The sequence below is a fragment of the Rutilus rutilus genome, assembly GCF_951802725.1.
Source record: "Rutilus rutilus genome assembly, chromosome: 18".
Lineage (NCBI taxonomy): Eukaryota > Metazoa > Chordata > Actinopteri > Cypriniformes > Leuciscidae > Rutilus > Rutilus rutilus.
The window spans coordinates 4,069,785-4,090,119 of record NC_140231.1 but is presented as its reverse complement, the minus strand read 5'-3'; the positions used below and the strand labels follow the sequence as shown (position 1 = coordinate 4,090,119).

At 39.5% G+C, this 20,335-nt stretch overlaps 2 protein-coding genes across 4 annotated transcripts in view; one reads left to right on the top strand and one right to left on the bottom strand.

The window, feature by feature from the left end:
• The window catches only part of sh3pxd2b (SH3 and PX domains 2B), a 58,877-nt gene extending 48,481 nt beyond the window's left edge, over positions 1-10,396 (top strand). For 2 of the 3 annotated variants that reach the window (XM_084386851.1, XM_084386853.1), the window contains 7 exons: positions 2,151-2,285; positions 2,427-2,528; positions 6,153-6,270; positions 6,353-6,549; positions 6,927-6,973; positions 7,046-7,171; positions 7,250-10,396. In XM_084386851.1, coding sequence (XP_084242977.1) covers positions 2,151-2,285; positions 2,427-2,528; positions 6,153-6,270; positions 6,353-6,549; positions 6,927-6,973; positions 7,046-7,171; positions 7,250-8,842 — 2,318 coding nt within the window. In that variant the 3' untranslated portion in view covers positions 8,843-10,396. Of the gene's footprint in view, positions 1-2,114; positions 2,286-2,426; positions 2,529-6,152; positions 6,271-6,352; positions 6,550-6,926; positions 6,974-7,045; positions 7,172-7,249 lie in introns of all 3 variants that reach the window. The other variant, XM_084386852.1, reaches the window with a different exon arrangement.
• Positions 10,397-12,928: 2,532 nt separating this feature from the next.
• The window catches only part of stk10 (serine/threonine kinase 10), a 58,933-nt gene continuing 51,526 nt past the window's right edge, over positions 12,929-20,335 (bottom strand). Inside the window, exons 12-19 of the mRNA XM_084386850.1 lie at positions 19,964-20,143; positions 19,095-19,187; positions 18,694-18,823; positions 18,477-18,601; positions 17,174-17,362; positions 16,695-16,820; positions 15,592-15,705; positions 12,929-14,191 (exon numbers count right to left, since the gene is read on the bottom strand). Coding sequence (XP_084242976.1) covers positions 14,051-14,191; positions 15,592-15,705; positions 16,695-16,820; positions 17,174-17,362; positions 18,477-18,601; positions 18,694-18,823; positions 19,095-19,187; positions 19,964-20,143 — 1,098 coding nt within the window. The 3' untranslated portion in view covers positions 12,929-14,050. The remainder of the gene's footprint in view (positions 14,192-15,591; positions 15,706-16,694; positions 16,821-17,173; positions 17,363-18,476; positions 18,602-18,693; positions 18,824-19,094; positions 19,188-19,963; positions 20,144-20,335) is intronic.

Sequence of the window (20,335 nt, the reverse complement as noted above, 5' to 3'; positions counted from 1 at the left end):
AAATCCTCAACTGATTTCAGAGCTTCAGAAGAAGGTCATCAGTGAATAACAGCTTAAATGACCGTCTATTTCACTGAGCTGTTATGAGTTTTGAAGACTTGGAATATAGCACATGAGTGGCTATTATTGTCATCCCTTTTTTAGCGTGACAGCCCGTTTTGCTTTCATCGTATGGAAAGGAGCGTCCCCGCTAAACATCTCATGGCTTTGGAATAACACGAGAGAGAAAATCATAACAGTTTTCATTTTTGAATTGTTTTATGTTTAAACATATTAATATAATTTAAGTTAGCCAAGCAGTTTCAGCAAATGCGTACACTACCGTTCCAAGGTTTGGGGTCTATATATATATATACAGGGGTTGGACAATGAAACTGAAACACTTGGTTTTAAACCACAATAAGTGAGGTTCACAAACATAATTTCGGGAGGAGTGAACCCATCTAATCTCATATAAGCAGACACCCCCCTAAACATGACGTGGAACAAAACGAACTGTGATCGGTTGCTTTACATGACAGTCAGCCTCTGGGCGGTCCTTGGCCAATGAAAGCCACTATGGAGTCCAGGCCTTCTGGCGTCAGTCTGAAGGTCTGGCTACACGAGACTAGGTCACTGTGTGATGCTGGTGGGGGAAAGCGTTTTCTGACTTGCTCCTCCTAAATATCCCAAAGTAGCTAAAAATATATAGATCTGGTGACTGTGAAGGCAATGGTAGATGTTTAACTTCACTTTTATGTTCATCAAACCACTGTGAGTATTGATGCATTATCATGCTGATATAAGGCAGTGCAATGTTTGAACCATTAGGTGCACAGAATGCTTCGGTAGTCCTTTGGCATTGACGCGTGTCCATCAAGCACAGAAGGGAATGTCATGATCCTACAGCTCAAACCATCGCTGATCCTTCACTCTGAGCAGTAACAGTCCGGGTGCGAAGCCTCTTTGGGCTTTTCCACACCATAACTCCCACAGATGTGGGAAAGAAGACAGTGAAGGTGGACTCATCAGAGAACAATACATGTTTCACATTCGTCCACAGCCCAATATTTGCACTGTTGGCTCCAATGAAACCAACATTTGGCATTTGCATGAGTGACCAAAGGTTTGGCTATAGCAGCCCCACCATGAACTTTGACTCTGGAGTTTCCCAATGAACAGTTTTGGTGGAAACAGGAGGAGACGTGGCTGGGGGAGAGTTGGGCAGCTGTGGTTTTGTTTTTTGGATACAATCCAGGTGTGCCGACATTACCCTGGATACCATTGCTCTCGATACACCACAAAGACTTGCTATCACAGATGAGCCAGCGAGACACTCACCAACCATTTGTGCTCTTTTGAACTCGGATATGTCTCCCATATATTGTGTGGATTGCAATATTTTATGTACAGCTGTGCTATTGCTCTTCTAACTCAACCTTCACGCTCGGCTCTGATGATGGAGTGTAAAATCAGTGAAGATTGGCCACCAGGCCGCGCATATATCGGCATGAATCCTCCAACACTATATTGACCAGGTTTCAGTTTCATTGTCCAACATTCAGGAGTAAATTTCATTTCAAGATTTATTAAATTGTTACAATATTTCACATTGCTGATTTAACTGTATTTTTAGTCAAATAAATGCAGCTTTGGTAAACACAAGAAACCTTTTCTTACTGACCATACTTTTCAGTGTTAGTGTAACATTTGGAGTTTCAACCCAAACTGAGATCACTGAAATAGTTCAGATGGACAGACATGGTTTTGAAAGTCCCTCACGAAATCATTCACAGAAACGGGCAAATTAATTCAGCTGGAACACAATCAGTCTTTGCTGCAATGATTTGGCACAAATCACCAAACTAATATCATGCACTGCAATGGTGTTGTTTATACCATGGATTACATTGTTCAGGCTCAGGTAAATGTGCTTTATAGATTAATCAAGATGACAATGACCATTTGATGATGATTCTGCTCTGTTCTGTATTTGCTGCAGCAGTGTTGCTGATTTGGTGTGGGTTTGTTTCCTTGCAAGACTCCCAGCACTAAAACCTCTGGCTTTCCTGCTTTGATCTTTTCCAATCACGTTTGCTTCCTTCTTCTCTTGTCGTGGTGGTGGCACACGCTAGGAGAGTTGTCGATACCTGTCCGCTCTGTCCCTCCAGGAGGAGACTCGTCCTCAGCTGACCCGCTGCTGCTGGACCAATACGTGGCCGTCACCGACTACGAGAAACAGGAGAGCTCTGAGGTCAGCCTGTACGTGGGGCAGGTAGTGGAAGTCATCGAGAAAAATGAGTCCGGTAGGATCCGTCACTATTATTGTCAATCGCCATTAAGTCATTCTGTTAAATGAATACCTTCATGATGCTCCAAACCCATGTGATTTTCTTTCCTCTGTGGGCTTGAGCACCTGAGAAGGCATTTATTATTTCCTTTCCCAGGCTGGTGGTTTGTTAGCTCCGATGATGCTCAAGGTTGGGTACCAGCCACATGTCTGGAAGCTCAGGATGACCCTGATGATTTCTCATTTCCAGCAGAAGAAGGTGAGTCCTGCATGTCATCAAATGTCCCACACCAGTCTCACCTGAATAAAATGCCTACAACAATTTGACAAAAAGTGCCACCTCCTGTTCATTCAGATTTGGGTTCTCTTAAAGGTGAAGTGTGTAATTTTTTGAATGTTTAATGCAGAGACTATGGGCCTCATTCATAAAACTTTCGTAAATTATAAAAAGTAATCTGCGCGTAAAATGAACCTTTACGAAAATGGGTCACATTATGAAATAAATGTTTTTCTCCAAAACACATTGGCCACAATTATTGGCACCCCTAGAATTGTTTACGAGTAAAATATCTCTGAAGTATTTACCTTGTTTTTTAGCACACCAGGATGACTAGGAACATGACATTGTCTAGCTATAACTTCTTGTTTCACAAGAGTTTAAATATGAGGAAACACAAAGGCCAAATTCCCTGAATCATCCATCACAATGAGTAAAACCAAAGAATATAGTTCTCATGTGCATCAAAAGATTGTTGAGCATCACAAAATAGAAGAATGCAGTAACCAGCAACATTAACTTCTCCATTGTTGTTCAGTCATTGTACAAGTAGGATGATTGGTCGGTGTAGTATTTATCCCGCCCCTCCTCCACTGTGATTGGACCACTGTGTAAAGTAACAATGACGAGTGCTACCTATTAGCCAAAGTGTAACAGAAAAAAAAAAAAAAAAAATAACCTTGTGAAATATTATTATGGTACATAGTGCATCAAAATGCGATGTCAACAGTTTGCCTAAATTAGAACACAGAACACAGGTTTCTGTCGTACCAACTAACAAGGAAAATTTACGCCAGAACGGCTTTACGAACGATATACACAAGAATGTTTCATAAATGAGGCCCTACAAGTGTAAAGTGGCTGTCATGTCAAAAGAAATCCACACAGTCTTGAATTTAGCTTGAAGGTAAAAGATTTCCCCAAGTACATTTTGCATTGTGTTCAAGTTGGCCATGTTTATTTGCCGCATTGACCTACAGAAAGTTGCTTGCTTTGAAAGTGACTTCTGCTGTGCTATTGATAATAGACAATGGACCTTTTTTGCCCATGAAAAAAAGTCTTAAATAGGTTGTGAAACACTATTTTTGTGCCACTTTCACAGCATTGCTCTGTTTGAAAGTCCCAGCTTCTGGCTCAAACAAGTGACCTCAAGAAACCAGTAGCCCTAGTATCCCCTGATGTCTGAGCACACCGTTCGCTGGCAGTCCGTGTGTCGTGTCCGCGCAAACAACAGCATGTGCAAGTGATTTGAGCACTTGAAAAGAAAGGTCCACTAGATAAACTTTAAAAGGCTGGCACGTTAAGCTCTGCTTAAGATCTGACTCCAGTAGTTTGTTGTTTTCAATCTCATTGCACATTGTATGCATACCCTAGTGTACATGTAAAACACACTGTATACTTTGGGCTTAAGAGATCAGACTTTTGATGACTCTTGATGAGCAAGTTTTGTGTATAAAAGACCTTCTCAAACAATATAAAGGTAGCAAACCAGTTGTTGTTGTTTTTTACAAAAAGTCTGGAGTTCTTGGGTTCATATGTATTGCTTAAAGCAGGGTTCACCAATCTCGGTCCTGGAGGGCCTCTGTCCTGCAGAGTTTAGCTCCAACCCCAATTAAACACACCTGAACCGGCTAATCAAGGTCTCACTAGGCATACTAGAATCTTTCAAACAGGTGTGTTGGAGCTGGTTGGAGCTAAACTCTGCAGGGACAGCGGCCCTCCAGGACCGAGATTGGTGAACCCTGGCTTAAAGGGATAGTTCACCCAGAAATCAATATTTTGTCATCATTTACTCACCGTCTTGTTGTTCTAAACCTGTATGAGTTTCCTTCTTCTGCTAAACACAAAATAAGATATTTTTAAAGAATGTTGGTAACCAGACAGTTGACAGTAGCCACTGACTTACATAGTATTTTTTTCTCTTACTATGTAAGTCAATGGCTACCGTCAGCTGTTTGATTACCAATATTCTTTAAAATATCTTCTTTAGGTGAAATAACCCTTTAAGCAAATTATATGAATCCAGGACTTTTGACACTAATCCCTTTAGTGACACAAAAATTACACACTTTACCATTCAACGAAGTTATAGAAAGGAAGTCTTACTCAGATGTTATTCATAGAGAGAGATGAGAAGGAGGAGAAGTGCAGTTTTTAGTTTTACTTCAGCACTACATGGCAAAGATTGTATATTTGGTGGCCCAACATAAAGAGACGTGACCTGAAGGTTTTCACATGTGTCTGCTTGCTCTCTGCTGGAGTGTGCCGGAGATTCTGGTCACTGCCGAGGCACGTTGGTCGCCGGCGTACTTTAGGGGATCTGTTCAGCACAGGCTTTGGCCAAGGTGGAAAGCATACCACTTTATCACTCTATTGTGATGGTCCCCCCCACCTCCCCGCATTTGTGACTTCTGCATGCGCCATTGCATGCACTGCACTGTATGTGGTGTAGAACTGAACAAAGCATGAATCAGGGAATTGCAACACAGATGTCATTACTGTTATTATTATTTGTACAATACTTTCCTTTTTCTTTATTTCCTGAGTTCTATCTTGTTTACAAAAATAATTACCAAAGCACATGAAATAACTCATGCTCCTGCAAAATAAATGGTGTTAGTTGATGCATGACTTGTAATGAAAACTCTGTAAAAATGTCTGACAATAAAACAAAATCACAATTTAAACAAATAAACCACACAAGCAAAGAGCAGAAGAAGTGGTGTCACCTGTGTGCTAGTAATTATTAAAAAGAAAAATTAAATAATAGTATTTTTACATTTCTTTTGAATTACAAATACATACAGTAATGTGAGTTCGGTATTCTGTTAATTATATCAGAAGTAAATCGGAAATGATTACTGTGTTGTGCTAATATTGTATTCAATATTAAAGTAATGGAGAAATGCAAGAAAAAAAAGTTAAAACTGAAGCTTGCATCTGGCATAAAACTGAATGTATGAATATAAGAAGCGTTTAAATCGGGTGGAGTCGTGTCATGTTTAGATTGTGATTTTGTTGTGAGCATGTGAAAATAATCATTCTTCCCAGCAAATGTGCTTATGCTGTCAATACTCTGTTGAGTCTCTGATCAGATCCTCCCCCAACCTCCTCCATCTGCTCTTCATGACAAAGCTCGAGAGAAAATGCAGATTGCAAGCACTCATTTACTGTAAAATCTAAATACAAATGTGAAAAGTGAAAATTTTACCACAATATCAAATTTACCACGTGTCCGTTCAACTATTTTAGCAAAACAATGAAAGCATTGTAAGCTGAAGATAATGTATGGATGTCATTGCATTGGATAAGAAAATATTCAAATGGCATTTATTTTAACGAAAAATATCACAAGCAAACTTTTCAATCAAGATAAAGAATTGCTTATATCTAATAATAAAACAATGATAAACTGTTAAAAATGTAGAAAAAAAAGTATTTGGATAATTTCTGGTTGTCAAGCTTTAGTGGAACATTGATGTTATATGTATTCATTTTGTGCAAAACAGAACATTTAAGTGGTAAATTGGCTGTAGTGGTTGAATGTTATTCATGAACAGCATATTTAACAAAAAAAAGTTGAAATATTCCTTTCGTTTTCCTCAGAGGAAAAGTACACCGCAATCTATCCTTACTCTGCACGTGATCAAGATGAAATTGATTTGGAGAGAGGCATGACTGTTGAGGTCATTCAGAAAAACTTGGAAGGCTGGTGGAAGATCAGGTAAAAACAAATGCAAATGTACTCAGAAAAAGGACAAAAATGGCATTTTCTTGGATAGAGCATTGCCCCTTTCACCCCATAGATACCAAGGAAAAGAGGGCTGGGCCCCGGCGTCCTATCTGAAGAAGGCTGACATTCTCAGTCAGAAGATGGCGGCTGGTGGCCCCGTTCATGCCAGCACTAATGACCTAGACGTGGCTTGCAAACAGCAGAATGCCAACAAGGAGAACAAGGAGAATCAGCGGGACCGGTTTTCACCATTTTCAGACAGCAAGCGCAGTAAGCAACAGTTTGTTTGATTCTAATCCAAAACAAATCAAGTATTTCTCAGATAGGCTGTATGTACAATCTAATGTACAGTCACCCAGACATTATTGCAAAATACTTCCCAAAAGAGTGATCAAGGCACCAAGCTGAAGTAAAAAATAGTTGAGTCTTTCAAAAATACAATGGCCTGATTAGCTCCATTTACTTGCTTGAGATTGTAGTGCACTCTCAGTGCTGAGTTGCATCAGGAAGGGTATCCAGTGTAAAACATGCCAAATAAACATTTGAATGATCCACTGTGGCGACCATAACAAGAGCAGATGAAAGTGAGAGAGACTTGCTTGAAAAGATTGTTGGCTCTCTAAACTCTGCCCTCTTTTCTTTTGCAGAAGCAGGAGCTCGACAGAGACCTCCACCACGCCGGGATCTTACAATAGTAAGGGTGAATCTTCTTTTACAATTGCATCTCAAATATTTCTAAAAGGTAATTAGAAATCTCTAATTCCAGCCACGAGGAGTGAACCTGCCTAAACCCCCGGTGCCGCCGCAAGTAGAGGAGGAATATTACACCATCGCTGACTTTCAGACAACTATTCCAGATGGCATTAGCTTTCAGGCGGGAGTGAAAGTTGAAGTGAGTCAACATATTAATCGAATACATCTAGCTATTCCAAATGCATCTCTACATTTACCTCGTGCCCTGTATTCCCAGGTCATTGAGAAGAACTCCAGTGGCTGGTGGTACATTCAGATTGATGAGAAAGAAGGCTGGGCTCCAGTCACATTCATTGATAAATACAAGAAGACTAGCAATGCCTCTAGGCCTAACTTTTTGGCTCCCCTTCCTGGTGAGATGGGTCAGCTGAAGTTTGATGATACCTCAAGCAATAATACCAACTCTGAACATAGTTGGTCCAAACCCTTGCCAGAAGAACCTTCATCCAACTCTGAATTTTCCACCCGTTCCAAGCTAAGAGAATGGAAGCCCAACGCGGTCAAGGGCAGCTCCCATTTTTCTGCACCCTTACCCCCACCTCCATCCTCACCTACGGCTGAAGAGAAGCCGGCTTTACCTCCAAGGAGAGAATCCATCAACAAGAGCCTGGAATTGGAGGACAAACCCAAAGCAGACCTTTCTAAACCCCTCCCACCCAAAGCAGACATTTCTAAACCTCTCCCACCCAAAGTAGACCTTTCTAAACCTCTCCCACCCAAAGTAGACCTTTCTAAACCTCTCCCACCCAAAGTAGACCTTTCTAAACCTCTCCCACCTAAACCACCAATCCCAGGAGTCATCGTCCCATTGGTGACGCCAAAAGCAGCTCCTCTCAAACCAGACAAACCCCCAGAGATGAAGAAGGAGGAGAAGAACAAGCAACTCTATCTGCGCAATGAAATGGGCTTGGAGTGTGGCCACAATATCTCAGCCAAGGAGGTGAAAAAGTTTAACCTAAAGCATGTGGCCAAGCAGCCTCCCAAACCCAAACCAGATTCACTTGAAGAGAAGCCTGATTCGGCCAGCCCAGCCCCCTTCCTGAAGCCGAAACCAGTGGTCAGACCAAAGCCCCCCCCTGCAGTGAAACCAGAGCCGGTAGCTAAGAGTGAGCTGGACATCACAAACCTTCGGAGTAAACTTCGTCCGTCTAAGCCTCCAGAGCTCAGTGGCAACTCAAGTGATCCCAGCCAACAGAACGATATGCCATCCAGTAACCCCCCGAATAATGGCGGAACAAATGAAGAGCCAAAATTCCCCCCCAAGCAACAAAACGGCCATAACCCACCAGAAACAACTAAACCGCCGACACCTGCACCAAAAGAGCCTCCCCAGAGGCCGTCTGTGGCCCCTAGAAGGCCTCCACCACCAAAGAAGAGTTCAGAGCCAGCCAGTCCTACAGACACCAAAGCTCCTCAAAAAGACTTGCCGGAAGCCAAGCCGGCTGCCCCTCCTCAGAACAGACCCCCGCCACCCAAAACGAAAGCCTTCCCTTTGCCAGCCTCCAAAGAAAAGGAGAAGGAGGAACCCAAGCCCAAAGTACCTGTGCCACCAAAGCCCCTCATTAAGACAGAAAAACCAGGACCTCCGAGAGACAAACTCCCTCCCCTTATCAAGGAGCCAGCCAAAGAGGAGCTGTTCTTAGCCGTGGCAGACTTTGATGGAGACGAGCAGACACCTGGCTTTAAAGAGGGCGCTGTCTTCGAAGTGCTGGAGAAAAGTGGTAGCGGCTGGTGGTTTTGTAAAAATGTGAGTGATGGGCCAGTGATGGAGGGCTGGATTCCTTCCAATTACCTGACCAAGAAACCTTAGGTACTCTCGGCATCGCTGCCTAAAGAAAACCTTATTTAATTAACATCATTATTTATGGGTACCTTTTTTTTTTTTTTTTTTTTAAATCACATTCCATCCTTTGCAAGTTCAAACAGGCCATAATAATTTGTTTGCTTGCTTTTTAATTGTGTAACTCTCCCTTTTAGTGTGCTTTCATACGTTAGCACTGTTACTTGCGCATTCTTATGTTAATCAAACCTTATATGTATCGCTAAAGGTTTAAGTGACTAGCAATATATCAATGACTTTTCACAGCCTCCATGATATTGTGCCTCAGTATAACATGCAAAGCGTTCTGTGCTTTTTGCGTAGTACTGTATATGCAAATAAGTAAAACTTGATATCTGAGCAGTGTATATCAGCAGATTGAGTCTAGATTAGAATATGAGTATGCTTCTATATTACACATATTACAAAAGTTGCAAGTCGGAGCTTCAAATCAAGCCTGGAGAACTTAAACGCTCTAGCTTTATAACGCTACGTTTCCATTTTGAGTCTTTTCGTTTACAGCCAAGTACAAATAGTCATAAATATTGTAGGTTCTAAGACTATAAAACTCCACAAATCACGTTGCTTGTTTATCTACTTTAATTTTCAATGGTTTGGTTTCAAGCTGCACTTTTTATAGACTCTGCACTGTGGAACTGATGAGTAAAGGGAAGGTGTGGAAGGAGGAGAAGCAAGAAATGTATAAACACATGGCCTTAAGGTTTACAGAACGGTGGCACCCATTTCTATTCTTATTTCATTTCTATTCGATTTCTGTCGTGTAAATGTTATTGCAAACATTGATATAAAAAGCAACTCTGTTTTGCAGTACCAATTGTCCACATTAGTGAATAATGGATTACCTCAGAGCAGCCATAATATTGTCAATCTTTTATATATGTCAGTATTGCCCAAAGTATTTTCATACCATTGACTAATGTGCTTAGATATTTTACAATCATTGTCAAATGTTTCAACATTCATATGCTTGACTGGTTTCAAGCATACATTTGATAAACATGTTTATTGTTAACACTACATTTGGAAATGTGTATTTTGTGTTACTAAAAATAGTTTGTGTTTTGTTTTCCATTCATTTGTTTATCAGAAAACTAAAGCAGTGTTCAAGAGGTGCCCAGTGGGACTTGACAATACTGGGAGCACCAGAAATCATATGCTGACTTTGCTCTATGGTCATTAGCTCCTGGTTGCTATAAAATGCATCCATAAAAGCAGTCCATCTTTAAACGTGCAACACGTGCAAAGTGCCTGAGTTAGGAAAGGATAACGGAAGGTGTTCTATAGTTGAGAGGTATTTGCTAGAAAAATACTATGAAGGATAACAGAGCGAAGAGGGTAAACACTGTAAGTATGAAACATGACTGTTAAAATGTGTTTCTCCAACCAGGAACAAAGGCAAGATGACATAGGTTACCTTATTGTTATTATTATTTTATTTTGTGTGTGTGATGTTTTGTTAATAGTATTTTTGTCTTTTAACTTTTTTTTTTTTACATTATGTAAATCAAATAAACATTTTAAAGTCAACGTGATATTTTTTTTATTTTTTATTATAAGCAATCCCATGGGAACACTTTATTATGATATTAAACTGTAAGTGAGAGTTATCAACTGCACACTTTATTCTGTCTTCCATTTATATAATTGTCTTTTTGAGTTTCTGGTAACTCTATATCCAGTTTCCATTTGATTGACAAAAGAGAAAGAAATATAGCTGGATTTTTGAAGTTGGAAAGGGAAGGCAGGGGTTTTCAAACTCCCCAAAATGATAATGAACTGGCAAGTTTAAAGTTCCTGAAAGGTAGCAGTAAAGGAGAGACAAAGAGACAGTAAAGGAGAGAGAAAATTTTTTGATATATCTATACGTCTATACAATCTTCTAAATCTATATAGACTATGGACTAATATCAATATCTAATCCAATATACATGACTAATATCAGGGAGAAATATCAAATTATGCATTGCCTTGAAATTGGGGGGAGAGCTTCTTTTTATTATTGCCAAGAAGATTAACAGTTTTAAATGCAACACGAGTAGCCGATCATACTTATTCAGTTCAGTGTGTTTATTGTTATATGTTCTGAATGTACATTAGTGAACTGTTTTACAATGCTAATGGCTAATATGTTCATTCATTAATATGCGTCATCAATCAATCAGTCAAAAGTTATTCAAAATATATTTGTATTTTGTTATTGTTATACAAAATGATTTTGAAAGAAGTCTCTTCTGCTCACCAAGGCTGTATTTATTTGATCAAAATACAGAAGAAAAAAATCATATTAGTATATTAGAATGATTTCTGAAGGATCATCATGTGACACTGAAGACTGGAGTAATGCTGCTTTGATCACAGTAATTACAGTTTAAAATATATTCAAATAGAAAACAAATATTAATAATTCAGAATTGTACTGTTTTATAATAATAAGAGTATAATATAGTCTAATAAAAATATTAAACTTTGTTGAAAAACTTTTGATTAGTCTATATTCGAGTAGATTAATAAAAATCAAAGAAAGTACCAGTGTAACTAAGGTTTATAGGTGTAAACTTGGATGGATGGATGGATGGATGGATGGATGGAGGAATGAAGAGATGGATGGATGGATGGATGGATGGATGGATGGATGGATGGATGGATGGATGGATGGATGGATGGATGGATGGATGGATGGACGAAGAGATGGGTGGATGAATGAAGGAATGGATGGATGGAGGAATGACGAGATGGATGGAGGAATGAAGAGATGGATGAATGGATGGAGGAATGAAGAGATGGATGGATGGATGGAGGAATGAAGAGATAGATGGATGAATGAATGAAGGAATGGATGGATGGATGGATGGATGGATGGATGGAGGAATGAAGAGATAGATGGATGAATGAATGAAGGAATGGATGGATGGATGGATGGATGGATGGATGGATGGATGGATGGATGGATGGAGGAATGAAGAGATGGGTGGATGAATCAAGGAATGGATGAATGAAGGAATGGATGGAGGAATGAAGAGATGGATGGTCAGTCAAAATTCATGTTTGAGCTGTTTTAACTGAATCTTAAGATATGTCAGTGTCATTGTTTTGTCTCAATATTCAAACCAGTAATGTTTTTTTTCTAAGTCACGTTTATAGAAGCTGGTATTTGATCTAAGGCCTAATCCGGGCTTAATTTAAGCCCTGACTCTGAAACCAGGCCAATAAAGCCATATTTTCCTTCCACCGTTTCCTTTCTTGTTGGAAGGTAAGGATGAATAGTTTTAGGGAATGATCAGCAGAGAAAGACAACAGTCTATAGAAAAGACAAAGTGTGTATATCACATGTGCGAATCACAGCCGTGTGCAAGTGTCTTAATTTCATAAAAAGCATTTAGAAATAATATTGATTAACTTTTTACTAAACCATTTTACCACCTTAATTAAAACGTTGCCCAATGTAAACTAAATAAAGTTATAAAGTATGGCGGTTGAAGAGTTTTTACCTCGTCTGCTCTTCGAATCCATGAAAGTTTGCTGAAACCATTTTCCGACGTTAGACACGTTCCTGAGTCAACATACTTAGTTGATCCTGGAACAACATTCCTGTCCGAAACCTTAACCCTATCCCTACTCCTACATCTAACTCTACTCATAAGTTATGTGTTACTATCGTTAGGTGAACTATCTCTTTAAATCTGATTGGTTGATTGAAATGTTGTTGCGGTTTAAACAAAGATGTCGATCCAGGAACATGTTGTACTTGTAGAAATCAGGTTCTGGTTTTGCGTTACATTGGTTTTCTATATCAACAAGTACTAGAATGTTGTTTTGGGGTTTTTTAAACGCTGTGTCAGAGAAGTGCAACTTTTTAAAGTATTGAACTGCTGGTGATGTCGTGGTTTGCTATACAAACTGAACTCCAGTCACGCTCAAATCTACTGGTTTAGAGATAGAAACACCAAACACGGTTTGAGACCTTTTCATCTTCCAGTGTGCTGCCATGTTTAAGATGACCCACATTAGCACAAAGTTATTTCTAATACAGAGTACTCAAGGAAAGAACTGCAATGATGAATAATAAACATCTCATTTATTATATATACTCTCGTAGGAAAACAGTTTCTTACATCAGGAGAGGCATCATCATCCACACTGAACCTTTGGTTACACAGAGTTAGACTCAAACAGGAATGACCAACATTGTGCATAAAAAAAGAAAAGAAAAAACAGATTAAAATCCAAGTACCTTATCGTCAGAAAGACTGGGAAAATAAACCCTTCAGATGGCTAAAGTTGTAAAATAACACGTGTATAAAATCTGAACACAACATTAGAGGAACACACATATTGCACTTGGGTTAGGTGACAAAATGGCCGACAATAAACTAAACAGGAAAACATCATCTCCATGCCAACGTAAACTAACCCCCCCCCCCAGCCAGACGTCTTTAACTCCGGCCCGTCTCGTCCAGTGTGATGCGTTTACAGTAAATGTGCCACCGGCAGCTCGTGGCAGAGAATAACTCACATTTTGGTGAACTTTGCAGAATAATAAAAGTGGCAAATTAGTCGTCGTCTCGTACGTAAAACAACAAAAACATCCAACAAACGCGTAAAATAACTTAATGTACCAATTAAAAAAGGATCAAAAAAAATTAAAACGTAAATTCATTTTTCAGCATTTAAACATTTGTACAAGGTCAAAATTGTTTTTTAAAAGAAAAGCGATAAAGTTTCAATATATATATTAAATGATCATAGAAAAAATAAAAATATATAAGAATATGCAAGGTTTGTACAATATGTTTGGCAATACACCTTCTGCTAACTTAAAGAGACAATTCCAACAGTAGCTTTTAAACCAAGGCAAGAGTGTGTCAGACCTCGAGTGGGAAAGATGCCCTCGTTTCTTATTCATGATACAAAATCCCTTCGTCTAAATAAATGCATCCAAGCACTTGCGACTGTCTATATTGAGCGATATCGAGTGTCATTTCAAGTGACTGTACTTAAATCATGAACGTGTCAGTATGTGGTGTTAGTATCGGTTTAAATGGTTCTTTGGCTTCTTCAGCATCGTGTGATTCTACGTTCTGTGCATTTATCAGATTACGCCTCCTACACAGATAAAAAAAGCTCAAATACTTGTTGGGGATCTGGACGTGAGAGTGTGTGTGTGTGTGTGTGTGGCGCTCATGTGGTGGAGGAGTCCACGTACGGAAGGAACTTGGTGAGTTTGTTCGGTGAGCCGACGTTCAGACACTCGGAATCTTCGCTCATCCTGAAGAAGATCTCCTGTTCTTTCTTCCTCAGAGTCAGTTCATCCTCCAGAACCTGAGAGAGCACACGACAACACATCGCACTTCAACTCCACAACTCTTGCACTGATATTCTGAGATAATAACTAATCTCTCACTACTGTAAAAACAATATATTATTTAAAGGTTTTTTCATCATTGTAGAGTTTGTTGTATTAACCTATGAGTATAACCTAAAAAAAATGGCATTATCTACAGTTGTGGTCAGAATTATTGGCACCCCTGGTAAATATGATCAAAAACAGCTGTAAAAACAAATCTGCATTGTTTGTCCTTTTGATGTTTTAGTCAAAAAGAGGAGTGTAAATCACATTATGAAAGAAATGTTTTTCTCCAAAACACGTTGGCCATAATTATTGGCACTCTTTTATTAAAGTCCTCCTGTGGTGAAAATCCAGCTTTTAATGTTGTTTATGTGTCTATGTGGTGTTTTTAATATGCTTTATGACAAACCATGTGTAAATTCATAAGTCGACACCATTGCTGAGTATTTTCTCCTTAAAACTGCAGTGAACCAAAGACAGTCGCTGGTGTTTCTGACGTCACAAACGACCTTGTAACCAATCAGATCAACGTGTGATCGTCAACCAGTGGATCTCTGAGCTGAGTGAGTGAGTGGAGGCGGGGCTCATTTGCATATTCATAGAACCGTGCATACTAAATGAGGCGAGGGTGTCGAGTTACAGTCAAGCTATTTTAAGGCATGAGCACTTTTTTCTTTTTCAAGGAAAACCGTTTAAATATGTCATTTTGGTGATCGAAGATGAGTGTAATGGATACAATTATTGACTACAGGGGGACTTTTAAATATTTCTCTTTTTGTTCAACTTTAATTGGAGCCCAGAAAACTTGAATAATATAATATAATATATATATATCTGATTAAACCTACAAGCCTTCATATCATAAAGACCATTAGACCAAGAATGTTTGGAATGATGGGAATGTTAAACTGGAGTGGTTTTTTTTTTTTACCATAATGCAAGTTAAGCCCTTAATTCAAAATGTGTGTGTGCGCTCCAGAACGGGTCTAATCTTCAGGCTCGGTTCGCTTAAAGAAAATGTCATTATAAATTATGAAATATAACCTGCACAATTATCGTGGTTAACTCAAATAATTGTGATTAAATCAAATAACCGCAATCAGACAATTCATCGGAAATCGTGACAAGTCTAATATTAAAACTGAAAACAGCCATTTTAAATTGTACATTACAATATTACTATTTTTCCTGTTTTTGATCAAATAAATGCAGCCGGCCTCGATGACCATAAGCGACTCAAATATCGTTCCATCCACAAACTTCTGAATGGTAGTTTCTTTTTCTGTAATTGAGATTTCAGGGTGAAATATGAGCCAGACGCGTCTCCTCTCAGTGTCCAATGGTGTAAGAGTGAGTAAGAGTGAACTCTGACCTTCTTCCTGGGCTTGAGGTGTTCTCTCCAGTCCTTCAGCTGCTGGTTGTGCTGCTCATCCAGAGACTTCAGACGCTGCGTTTCGTTCTCTATTAGCAGGTGACATTTCTCATTCTGCAGGAGACATTGACAGTCAGACACGTAATGAGAAGATTCAGTGTGAGACCAAACAACTGTTACCACAACAACGCCATTGAGTTTTCAGTGAGACCCTAATACTACAAGTATACAGTAACAAAATACTTGTACGAACTTAGTTTACAGTTAATTCATAGTTTATCTTCTGCAGAACACACACAAAAAAGAGTGTGTCGGATAATGTTGGGGTTGAAACAAAAACTTTTCCTTTTGTGTTCTACATGATGTGTGTGAACATGATGCTGGGCGGGATCACGGTACTTTTAAAAATGATACCGGTTTCACAGTATATGACGGTATTATTATTTTTCAAGCATGACTAGGTGTTAACCACATTTTCTACTGATTGAGAGAGGAGATACTGCAGTAGACTGACTTAAGAAGAGTGAATATTGTAGAAAAATCCACACTGGTATTAATACAGGTTTGCACAAAATGCTGCTGTTTATAAAGAGGTCCAGCAGGAGGCGCTGTTGGCGTGTCACTCAGAAACAGCGGTTTCCCCGGTAACGGATGTACACAAAGCAGCACAGCGCTCATAAACGCTGTTTTATCAGGAAAGATAAAGAAAGATTCAGTTGAAATAACATCGAAACGTTTCTAAAGACCATCAGTTCACTTCACACACATTCATATAAAAACACCCGCGCCGCGTTTTGACTGTGAAACGTGCAGTGCTCATGTTTAGTCAACGATGTCAATGCCAACCACAAATAGATTTTCCAAAAGGGTGTGTTGATATTGTGAACCAATGTATGGGAAACACTGTAATATAATTTGACAGCTATCACTTATATTTAATCTCTCCATCTTCACCGTTACAGTAACACACACATCTGTGCATCACCAGTGCAACAGTGTCACTGTTAAAGCCGGTATTCAGTATGAACCGGTATACCGCCCAGCACTATGTGAACGGCCATTAAGAAGACGGCCAGGAAAAGCATGAGGATTGTGTGTGTGACCTGCAGCTGCTGAAGCTCTCGGCTGTTCCCCTCACACTGGCTGATCATCTCTCTCATCTGGTTATCATGTTTCTGCTGCTGGTGCAGTCGCTCGGCCTTCTGCCTCTTCTCCTCCAGCCTGGTGAACTGAGGACGAGAGAGAGAGAGAGAGAAGTCTCAGAGAGGAGGACACACACACACGGGCCGAGAGAGACGTCTCAGAGAGGAGGACACACACACACGGGCCGAGAGAGACGTCTCAGAGAGGAGGACACACACACACGGGCCGAGAGAGACGTCTCAGAGAGGAGGACACACACACACACACACACACACACACACACACACACACACACGGGCCGAGAGAGACGTCTCAGAGAGGAGGACACACACACACACGGGCCGAGAGAGACGTCTCAGAGAGGAGGACACACACACACACACGGGCCGAGAGAGACGTCATAGAGAGGAGGACACACACACACACACACGCGCTTCACCTGCTTGATCTTCTCGCGGTCCTCCGCCGAGTTCCCGGTGGAGTTGATCTTCAGGCTCTTCTTGAACATGACCATGCGTGTTTTGCCCTCGCTGCGCTGGATCTTGGGGAGTCTGTTCTTCTCCTGTTGCTGTCGAGCTTTGAGGAGCTCAATCATGCGCTGGTTATAGCACTGCATCTGTTCCTGTTCCTGAACACACACACACACACACCATCCACACACAGGTCAGAACACACAACCACACGCTGAACACTTACACTGAATCAGATGTGTGCCATCTTTGGAAGTGATAAAGTCTGATCACATTTTTAAAACAAATAAACCGCAAAAACATCTTCTCTCCTGGTGAAATAAAGGTGCTAATAAGAAAACGACATGGTTTGAAAGCTTGTTTCTGCCACAGAATAAAAAAAGGGGGAAATAGCGACCTTTTATCTCATAATTCTGTCATTTTTCTCTTATAGTTGCAGTTATAAACTTGAAATTGCGAGAAAAAGTCAGAATCGCAAGTTAAAAACTTGGAATTGCAGGGGAAAAACAGAATTGCACGTTTAAACTCGCAATTGTGAGAAAAAAAGTCAGATTGTGGGTTATAAATTCAGAATTGCAAGAATTGTGAGAGATAAGAATAGAATTTTGAGTTAGAAACTTGAAAATGCAAGAAAAAGTCAGAATTGTGAGTTATAAACTCTCAATGTGAGAAAAAAACAGTTATAAACTCGCAATTATAACTCCCAAATCTGACTTTTTTTCCCTCAAAATTCATATTTTATACCTCGCAATAGTGACAAAAAAAAAAAGGACCTTTTTTATTGTATGGCGGAAACAAGCTTCCACAACATGAATATGGTATAAATGCTTTCTGAACAAAAAAAAAGCATGTGTTTTCTGGTACTTGTAACAACCGAGTCATTCTCATTATAATTCAGGCCTATTTGCTGATGAATCATTCAGACTGATGCGTGAACAGATTCACCTCAGTTTTAGCATTTATTTATTTCCAGCAATTTATACTGTATACCATTACAGTTTTATTAATATTCTGAATTAGCTTTTATTTTCTTATCTTCAGTTTGCTTTTTTTTTTTTAAATGTAAAAAATGTGGGCCTAGACAAGTCAATTTTTAAATGTTCTGATATGTCCAGGTTTTCTATGTCTATGGGGACCCTAAAACTATAATACTCCCATTAAAGTCAATAAAACTGTCCACACAGGAAGTGCAAATGTTCCCCATTCCTGTCTGTCGCACTGCAAACACACACACACACACACACACACACACACACACACACACACACACACCTTCTCGTGTTTCTTGAGGAGCTGGTGTCTCTGCATGAAGTACTGGTCCTTCAGCTGCTGTTTGAGGAGCTGGTGTCTCTCGTGCAAGTTCTTCTCCTCCATGTCCCACACAGTGGACTCTCGATCTGACGGATGAAGAGAGCGCTTGGGTTATGAGCACGATCTGCTTAAAACCTTCAACATGGACGTCATTCAAGTTCTTAATCTTCATTTATACCTCTGAGCAGAGCCTGTTTTTTGAGGAGGCACTGGCGCTCCGTCTCGGAGATTTCCCGCTTGTTTTCAGCGATGATGCTCTTCAGAGTCGAGTCAAGATAATCCCTCTGATCTGCAAGGAACTTCTCCTCCTGAACAAAGAGCCAGAGAGAATAAAAGTCAAACCTTTTTAACACAAACAGATGCAGCTGACGCGCTTTCCTGTAATAATGTTCTGCTGAGAGATCTCGAGATCATGGAAAAACACAGTTGTGGTTTTGAAGAGCACTTCTCAAGTCCAGTGGAGATACTTGATTAAACATGTTTTCATTGGTCATCTCCTACTATTTGAACTGGGCATTGATTCTGTGATAAAAGGTATCAAACTGCTCAAAAGTGGAGACAGCCACTTCTTAAACAAACCTCGTTTGACTTCAGCTGTTGAAAGTTGTTCATTTTGACCTTCAGACTGTCTTTCCTCTGATTCCTGGGCAGCTTCTCCACTTCTTGTTTGACCTGAGACAAAATAAAGATAAAAGTGTTTCATTTCAAACTGGAAAACTGAACACAAATCTACATGTTATCTACAATGGCCCCATAGCGTACTGTATGGTCACATGAGATGATCATAATTGCAATGACGTGGCATTACTCTGATCAGAAGTAACATCGGAAATACAATCGCTGACAGTTTGAATGCTGTATCATTTCATGTTATACCAAACAGATTTCAATCTTTTAGACACATATGATAATGCTAACTTTTGCACTAGTTTATATTGTAAGCAAGAGAACATTATGTGAGATGTTAGCGATCTAATCATTTATTTTAGTCCATTCATAACTCAAACTGCATTAAAAATCAACCATATCATTTTTAGATGTTTACTCCTCTTCAGAAAACATTCAGCGTATTGATATATCTATAACATCTTGCAGTTTCATATTTAATATTCTAGTCAATTTCATCGCCACCATTCAAAACATAATCATCTTGTTGTCATTATCATTAGCAAAATAAAAAAATTGAATCATTTTTAGCAGTTATTTGATTAACGAGATTTACAATGAAGCCAGGTTTCAATATACACACACACAAAAACAATGATTACATAAAAATAGTAAAGTTTTAGAATATTATATACACATTCAAATATATTATTTCATATATTTCATTACCAATCACATTATTTTGATATTAACAGTTTTGTGCAACAAAAAGTTTGGGGAATCATTGAAATTTAGTCAAAAAAGTGTATTTTTAATATATATCTGAGGTGTAGCTCACTCGCCTCTTTCTTCTTGTGCTTCATCTGGTCCTGGAACTTGCTGTAGGCTTTTTCCTGTTCAGCGCGGATGCGTTTGCCCTCGTCCCGCAGTCGTGTGGTGTGGTCCAGCTCCATCTTCTCTATGGTCTGCTTCTGCTGTTTCTCCAGGGTCTCCAGCTCGGTGTCAAAGTATTTTTTCTTGGCCTGTGAGCACAGCCGCAGACCATTATCAGCACTATTTCTTAACATTTCAATTGCATAAAGTGTGTAATATTATGGGAGTTACCCTCTAACAGAAATGTCTTGTTTAAGGGCAGGACACTATGGGCAAAAGCAGTGACAATTTTGAGATTTTAGGCTATTTTGCTTCCAAAACATATAATAAGTTTTATTATA